Source organism: Hemitrygon akajei, chromosome 1, assembly GCF_048418815.1.
Source record: "Hemitrygon akajei chromosome 1, sHemAka1.3, whole genome shotgun sequence".
Taxonomy (NCBI): domain Eukaryota; kingdom Metazoa; phylum Chordata; class Chondrichthyes; order Myliobatiformes; family Dasyatidae; genus Hemitrygon; species Hemitrygon akajei.
In genome coordinates, this window is record NC_133124.1 from 169285516 (window position 1) to 169294827 (window position 9312).

The 9312-nt window shown below is 37.8% G+C and overlaps 1 protein-coding gene across 1 annotated transcript; it reads left to right on the plus strand.

Moving 5' to 3' along the window:
- Positions 1-1358: 1358 nt before the first annotated feature.
- LOC140725801 (probable G-protein coupled receptor 139) lies at positions 1359-8413 on the plus strand. Its single transcript, XM_073041781.1, has 3 exons — positions 1359-1428; positions 2944-3894; positions 8259-8413. The coding sequence occupies exons 1-3, from the start codon at positions 1359-1361 to the stop codon at positions 8411-8413; spliced, it is 1176 nt and encodes a 391-aa protein (XP_072897882.1).
- Positions 8414-9312: the final 899 nt, after the last annotated feature.

Below are 9312 nucleotides of genomic sequence, written 5' to 3' on the forward strand. Positions count from 1 at the left end.
CCAATCTACTACTTTCTGCTGAGTCCGAACTGTCCAAATCTCGATTGACTTGATTGCACATTCCAACTTCCAAAACTGCTAAAACCTCTCGAGCCAAAGTTTCAAAGCTCCACTCCTTCACTGGTCCACACACTCACTGGCTGCTCGCTCTTTCAACTTCAACGGTCCTTTGAACTAGGCTTATTAACGGACAGTAAGTATCTTTAATTTATTTGTGGTTACAATTAGAGACTTTCTATGATTTATACGCAAGAATGAGGAAAGAAAACTACAGAAGAGGGAACCTGTCACAGCTAGACTTGCCATGAACCCGTTCAATGGGACAGCATGTTTCATTTGCTGAATGACATATGTAATGTCTTTATCTGTTTCAGGACAAACAAGTCACTTTACAATTGTAGATGACACCTTGGTCCAATTCATGTCGATTCGTGAAATGTTTGATATGTGTGATTACCCAAGGTACATAGGAGGAAAATTGATTATATATCGTTACTATTACATTATGGGTTTTTGTTTTCGTAGACACTGAGGTAGGAACCAGGTATTGGTCGCATTCAGGGAGATATGTGTGTCCGTGTGCATGAAAGCCATATATTACTCTTTCCAAGTGTAATTAAGATGCAAATGTTGTCTTAACAATGCAGAGGAAAGAGGAGTAGGAGGTCTTAATAATGCGCAGCTCTTCGAGAAGAGAATGCCCAAACGTTCTGTGCACATGTATATTAAGGGTCTCGGCCCGAAACGTTGGCTATTCTTTTCTCACGGATGCTGCCTGATCTGCGGAGTTCTTCCAGCGTTGTGTACGTATTTTATATTAGGGTGATTATACCTGCAAATATTTTAACGTGACTGTCTTGATTTTTTTTTTTTTGGAATGATGACATTGTCCAGCGAAGAAATACTGGATAAAATAGGTCTACTTAGTTTGCAGAGAACAAAAATGTCGCATCAATCATGGTCTGACTAAAAGGCACATCCGGGGATGGGAAGCGGTGTATTTCTTCCCGTTACCATGACGACCAGGGTTCTCGAAATATTTTTACGACTTGAAGGGCGGATTTCCCTTACGTCTATTATAAGCTATCAACAGACTTTCCAGCTGTGCCATATACTGAACAAACGCTTTATTATTACCACTCTTCAAATAGGCATAAACTGCTGCTTAATTGCCTCGCTGTTCAAACGATTCATGCAAGAATTGTTTTCTCTCGTGACCTTCCTAGAGACTCTCTCACCGAGCAGTTCTATCGCTTAATTGTCTCGCTGGGGATTCTGCTCAGACGTACAAAAAGGTGCGTCTTCGTCCAGGACAACATTGTGCTCCACATTGCAATTAACATTGCAACAGTGAAACAATGCATGAACCGGTGAATGGTCTCATATACACCATCTACTACTTAATTCTTGCAGCTGTAGGAATTCCTGGTAAGGTTACAATCCTATTTGAATTTTGTGCCTTCGTGATCATTTATTATTGCTGTGATGTCTATCTTCTTTTATTGCATCTCTCTGTTTGGAGTTTTCAAATCTGTCATACATCGCTGGTGCAGAGCATTCCAAAAACATGCGAAAATTATGGGCTCAATTGAATATATTTACATGATACTTGATCGTCACGCCGACACACGCATAGGCCCCGGCCATTCCATGTCACGAAAAAAGTGCAAATTATGTTACATATCAGTCCACTTTCATATACAGATGTACATATAGTTAGATCTATTGCTTTGGCCTGCACCTTTCTGATGAACGAATTGCAGAGATAGGAAAATCCTCCGTGACACTTTGTGATGGACTATTTCAACGACAATCAAATGTTGCGAAGAATGAAAATGGCTGCAAAGGCGAAAAAAATACATTTTTGCCTCAGAGCATTTAATTTTGGGAATTAGTGCACTTACATCAGGTTCAATTATGTATTTCATTACAGTGGAGTCAACCTGACCTGCGACGGGACGTGTAGTGTTTTATATTTTCTACCCTATCAACTTTTGACAAGATTTGTATTTGAAAGCTACCAGAATGGATCATTGAAGGAAATGTTCAACTAACTGATGCAGAATCCATTCAACGCATTTATATTCCTGGGATTTGCGGACAACTCATAACGTTTATATAACGGTTAAATAAGTATGAGTTCAGCAATAAGACCGGAGGATATCTTAGAAGTAAAGATTAACGACATCCAATTTTGATAGTCTTTGATATAAACCCAGTGGGACATGTAGAGCTCTGGGAAAGCCAAAAGAGAGAGAACCAGAGATGGAGTTTCAATTACATGATTTTTATAGACACCAGTAAAGTTATTGGTAAATGTATGATTTCTTTGTATGTCATTTTTTTCCAAACTTGGATGTGAATGACATTGGAATGGATTGCTACTAAATAAGGTTTCAAACGGCTTTATCTTTATCGTGAACAATTCACTCGTTGCCATACTATATTACAGAAACGCGGATGGGACATACATTCTCTGTGGTAATGAAATGAGCGTGGCTTAGTGACGGCGAGTTGAACCTTATGCCGAATACCCCCTGTTTTAATTGTGCATTTACTGTCTTGTTTCTAACTTCTACTGAATAGCGTGCCAAGTGTTGTATTTTGAACCAGAAAGCGGCCTGTCTAGAAAACGGTCAGCCAATTAGATTGTGAGAGAACAAGCACAGTTTAAGATTTAACTCTTCTGACTTGATAACCTATGCGCTCCGTTTACACATACTACCTTATATGTTGAGTTTATTCAGTGCCCTTCTTATATCACTTCACTGATATAAGTGTAATAAGTATATATATACTGACAAGTTCCCTCCTGTCAAACACATCTTGTCCTCCGCTTTTAATGAAATTCTGCTTAATGTCAAATTAAATATGCCAACATAATCATTTGTACAAAATGAGAACTCTGGTAGTTTAATCTTATTTCATCTTGTTTTATTACAGCTAATATCGCTGCCATTGTGATTCTGTCCCGGGGGAAATGCGGCCTCTCGAAATGCATCAGTTACTATCTGGTTGGTATGGCAGCGTCGGACCTGCTCGTCGTCATCACAGGAGTAATACTAAATAGGATTGTTGGCATTTACTTTCCAGGTAGCATCATGTCGATGACACCAATATGCAGTTTCAAAATCGTTCTTATCTACGCATCCAGGGACATATCCGTTTGGTTAACGGTTGCCTTCACATTCGATCGCTTCGTGGTCATTTGTTGTGGCAAACTGAAGACCAGGTACAGCACGGAGAAGGTGGCTGCAGCCGTAGTATTGACAGTTTTCACACTGGGCTGTTTGCAAAACATCCCGTGGTACTTTAAGTTTGAACCGTTGCACGTAATCAACGGGACGCCATGGTACTGCCACACAAAAGCCACCTTCTACACCGCTCCGTTGTGGATAATATATTCTGCTTTTAACTGCATTGCAACCCCATTCTTCCCGTTCTTTCTCATCGTGCTGCTCAATATCGTGACTGTTAGATTCATTGTGGTGGCGAGCAAAGCGCGCAAGGCTCTTCGCCGCCACAACCACAAAGACCCTGAAATGGAGAACAGGAAAAAGTCTATCATTTTACTTTTCGCCATTTCCGGCAGTTTTGTTCTCCTGTGGATGATATTTATCATCCATTTCCTCTACTATCGAATCACGAATACGTTGACATACACGGGTTACGATGACCCCGTGTTTATCTTGCAAGAGGTCGGATATATGCTCTTGCTCCTGAGTTGCTGTACAAACACTTGCATTTATGCAGTGACCCAGCAGAAATTCAGAGAGGAATTGAAAAATTCAGTAAAATACCCATTCAAACAGATCATCGCTTTTCTCAATAATAGAGAACCAATACACGAGTGTGGCGGGCATGTGGAACGAAAGGACAAAGGCGATGCTGGAGGTTGGTGAAATTACAACGTTTGAAATATTTGGTGATATTGTCAGTCGGAATATTTTGGCGGATATGAACCAAATGCAGATAACTGAGACTATCCCAGGTAAGCTCCTTGGTCAGTATCGACGAATTGATTCGAAGGAGTTATCCCCGCTGTATCATGGTGTGACACTGTGGCAGTTCAGTAATTTTTCAAATACGAATGAGTTATGTATTTCATATGCAGAATAAATGGTTTGCAATTCTGTGTTTATTTTCTGCATAACATCTATAGCGTACTGGAAAAAGCGATCAGGTGGAAAACAGAACAATGCCCTTTTCCAAGGCTTTGCATTTGCAAAAATACGAAGCAGGTGGTTATAGAAACATTAATAAGCTATCGAAACTAATTATTTTCTCAGGTTTACAACTAAAAAGTTAAACTACCTTTAGTAATCTATGAAGTCCAAGCATTTATATTATATGATGATGATGATGATGATGACGATAATAATAATAATAATAATAATAATAATAATAATAATAATAATAATAATAATAAATGATATTATGCTAATAATATTTAGGTAATTGGAAATACAGAACCAGGTGTTTAACACAAAATGTTAGAAAGTACATCAAAAAAGACCAACAAATTAAAATGATCAATTCAGAAAATGCCAAGAGACACCTGGTACATCCAAGACATTAAGAATCGTGCAATAGTTTAACTCAATATGATCACTTACAGGGCACATTCAAGTGTCAAACACTATCCACTAAAATCTCGTCTTAAGTATCAAACTCAAAAAAGACACCATACCTTACTACCTTACATAAAAGCCGAATTCAATTTTAGATGCAGAGCTCTACAAATTTTATTTTGACTAATCTATTAGTACAGATAGGGCAATCCAATATAGGAGTTAAAATTTAATGTTACAGGATAAATACGTAAGAACAGCTTAATGAATAGATATAGCTATTCAAAACAGCAATAACGTAGATAAATCAGTAAGTGATTATCACCACAAAAACGGTGCAATAAAAGAGGAAATTGAACCATTATGGAAGATCAACAAAGTGTACATTCTCCAAATACGAATCTACTGCTGGTGTAATCCCAAAGTCCCTCACAATAACAATTAACATGGCATTCTTTTAGACTTCCAGAAAGCCACAATAATAAATACCATTAGAATCGACCCAATGTTCCTAGCAATTCAGAAATCAGTGTGCTTAGCTATGTCAGTATATCAGTTATTCAAAGCTTGACCTGAAAGAAATACGAATAACTTCGTTGCACAAAGCATAAGCGGGCAATTTCCATCATCAATTTATATTACAAAATGCTCCACGAATAACCGATCGATACAATGTAATCCCTGTAGATATGTTAAACGAAATAAAGCATGAAGTAGCAGAAGAGCTGGAAAGTTCATAAAAGTCCAATTCAAATAAGTAATGAAGATGCCACCCGCCGACAATCTGGAAAAAATGCCCATTCCTTCAACAATATTATATTACTATAACGTTTAGGACAAGTTGGGAAATTTGAGGAGCTGCGCACATTAGCATAATGCAAACATGAACAGCAGTGTAGTGAAATAGCTACAAAATACAGGCCCATATTAAAGGAAACCAAAAGCAGAGTACTGAAATAATAACACCAAATCACTGCATAAGAAAATAAGAATCAAAATAGGACCTTAAGTGCAGAAGTGGTACAGCTAACGGACTATAAACTGCATAATCCAAGCAATAACGTTAAGAGAAAAGAGGAGCAAAAGATGGAAATATAAGGTGCTTGCGATTAACCGTGCAAAAAGATTTACTATTTAGAGACAGACTAAACCAAAATCCTGGCGCATACCTATCTAGACTGAATAGGTATATGAAATTCGCCATACTAAACAAAACGCTGTTATCAATAGAAAATGTATATGTCGATATTAGAACTAAATTCGATACAGTAAAACGTTAGCAGAATTACCAAAAAACAAAGAGAATGTCAGGTAAAATAGAGCGACACACTTTCAAGAAAGGGAAGGCACTCACACGACTGAATACATACAAAATCCAGAAGGTACAAAGGATATGCTAAAAGCAGTTATAATCAATACCTACTGTTAGCAACAAGGGTAGTAATAATATTCGAACGGACTGGTATAACTGTTTTAATTTCATTCGTTCATGCCAAATGATAAGTTCCATAAATTTTCTTAAAAATCATGAAGAAAATGACCAGATGGCTGAGACAATTTAAAACATACATCTTTCGGAAAACGAAATTGCAAATGATTAATTGTTTATAAACTATATATAAAAAATGTAATATTATACATCTCACACCTTTTTTCCACTAACTTAGAAAACCGCAATGTACTTAGAAATTGCAGAAATTATGCTGAGAGTGTATTAAAGGACAATGGATAATATGTTATGAAATATATATATATATATGTATGTATGTACTACACGGAACACTTGTGAAACTCCTTCTACAGTAACAAATCATACATTGACACACTTTCTAGACATGGACGATGTGAAGTTATAAGATCCTTAATCACTAAGACTAAAGCAAGTATCTATGGTAGTAGAATTTTCAAAATATATATTAATTAACTTTTGACTGGATAAGTGCAGAATATTAAGCATAATGAAATGCGAAATCGAGTTATTATGAAGTCGGGCTGAGCAGCATAAACAAAGCAACCTATCGATGAAAATGAATCATATATGTACATCAGCAAAGCAATCAAAATGGATTAAAATGCGATAATCTCAATACTTTTGTCAGCAGTTCCGTCATGGCCAATGAAAATCCGCTAAACTGATTTCTAAGTCAGAATCAGAAGCAGGATTAATATCAGCGGTATATAACATGAAATTTGTTTTCGTGACACCAGTACATTGTAATGCATAATAATAAGAAGACAATTCAGAAATTTGATAGTAGAGGGCAAAAAGTTGTTGCTGAATCATTGGATGTGGCCCTTCAGATTCCTGGACCTCTTTCCTGCTGGTAACAATGAGAAATGCGCATGCCCTGAATGCTGTGAGTCCTTAATGATAAATGCCGGGTTTTGTTTAGACATCGCTCCATGAAAATGTCCTGGATGGTGGAGCTGACTGAGTTCACAACATTTCATGTAGTGTTTTTTCCCCCGATACTGTGCAGTGTCCACCCACCTCCAAACCACACGATAATGCAGCCATTTATAATGTTCTTCACAATACTTCTGTAGAAATTTGCGAATATCTTTAGTGACAAACCGAATCTCCTCAAGCTCTTAATGAAATTTAGCCGCTGTAGTGCCTTCTTGATAACTGCATCGACATCTCTGGCACAAGATAGATTATGAGAGATGATGACATTGAAGAAATTGAAATGGGTCAATCTTTCCATTTCTAATCCCTCATTGAGGACTGGTCTATGTCCACTCCTCTTGCCCTTTCTGAAGTGCGCAGTCAGTTCATTCGTCTTACTAACGTTGAATGCAAAGTAGTAAAAAATATAACAAAGGCAATAAACACTTCAGCTACACGCATATTAATATAATATTTTGGCATAATTGCTTCTTCCGAAATGGATATAGAAAATTTACCAAGACAAAAAAATCTGAATTGTAAAGGCAAATTGCTAAAAACACTATTAGGGCTACGCAGCAATATCTATGTTAATCTTCAGGAAGCCACTTGAATAATCCGAGAGTTCCTGACAATGCGCAAACTCAGATTAAATTATAACACTGTCCACTTAAAACTGTGATAACATAAGCAGTTAAGAGAGGATTACACGCGTGAAATGGTTATTAGAATTAAACATATTCACAATACTTGTATATTACCAAGTATTGGGACTTTAAACTGAAATAGCAGCATAGAGGGACAATCTTCATCAACATTTTAGCACAATATCTATGTGTTCAAGTCATTAATGGATTCATTTAAAGAAACCCAAAGATGTGTAATCAAAAGCCAGATCCGAAATTACTGAAGTAATTAAGAAACAACATTGAAACCTTAAGAGAGGAAGTCGTCCGCCTAAACGACTACAGATTTGACAACTCGAGTAGCAAAGTTAAGAGAAGGGTCAAATAAATTCATCGTAACTTTTTTTAAAAAATAAGAACAGTATAAATAAATCATTGTACAATTTAGAGGGATTATGGAAATGCAAAGAGAAAGAGATCTTAATTGTTATAAAAATTAAACGATAAATATGGAGAACATGTGATGATGCATTCTTGAAAGTACGTTGGTCGGTTGTGAGAAAATTACAATGATAGGGTAAGTGGGGTTGAGTGAAGCTCACACCTTTGGGTCAAGAGCATGGCATTTGAAGTGTTACAACTGTCCCTGAACATGCTGATGTAATTCCTAAGGCTCGTGTGCCCTTTTCCTGTTGGCAGCAGCGAGCAGACAGCATGTCCTGCGTCGAGTTGGCCCTGATGATGACGATGCTGCTTCCTTGCTACAGCGTTCGATGAAGACGTCTTCAGTTATGGAAGGGACATTAGACATGATGGTTGCGCCGTAACTATTACTATTATCGATTGCTCTTTCTATACTAGTTTGTGATGCAGCCTGTTAATACGTCTGTAGATATTTGCCAAATTTTTACAAATCATCCTAAATCCTCACAAACAGCACAATAGAAACAAGGTCGTGTTTTCTTCGTAACTGCACTCACTACTATGTCCAGGACAGCTCTTTAGTAATAATAGTACTGAGGAATTCAAGTTGATAATGCTCTCCAACACGGATCGCCCGATAATGACTGTCTCATGGATTGTTAATTTCCTTCTCGTGATCCGTGTTCCTCCTGACATTGAGTATGAGGATCATGTTGTGCACCATTCAGTCCGTTTCTTAATCAGACTTCCGCCTGATTATTCGTGACGACCTCTGATTCGGTCTACAACTGTCGTAAACAAAGTTGAAAATGGCATTGGAGCTGTGCTTAGCAACACGGTCATAAGTGTAAAGCGAGAGAGCAGGGATCTATGCACACAGCCGTCTGCTGCAACGGTGCTGATGTGGAACGTGGAAGAGATGCTGTTGCCAATCCGAGCAGACTACACTCTCCATTTCTGGAAATAAATTGCATCGGGAGATACTGAGGTCAATATGCAGGAGCTTATAGATAAATTTTGAGGGGATGTTGATATTCAATGCTGCAGTATTCGATTAAGAACATCATTATGCTTGCATCTTTGCTGTACAGCTGCTCCACGTTTGAGACAAGAGCCAAAAGTCACCTGCTGTGGAGCTGTTGCTCCAGTAGCCAAGTTGGAGCGGATCTGAGTCACCTCTCCGGTAGAAATTGATGTATGTTTTAAAAGCAGCCCCTTATAAATTTTATCACGGTCGATTTAGGTATTACGGGAAGATTGAAAATGGTGTAGGTCACCATGTTCTTCGTGTGCGCCAGTAGAA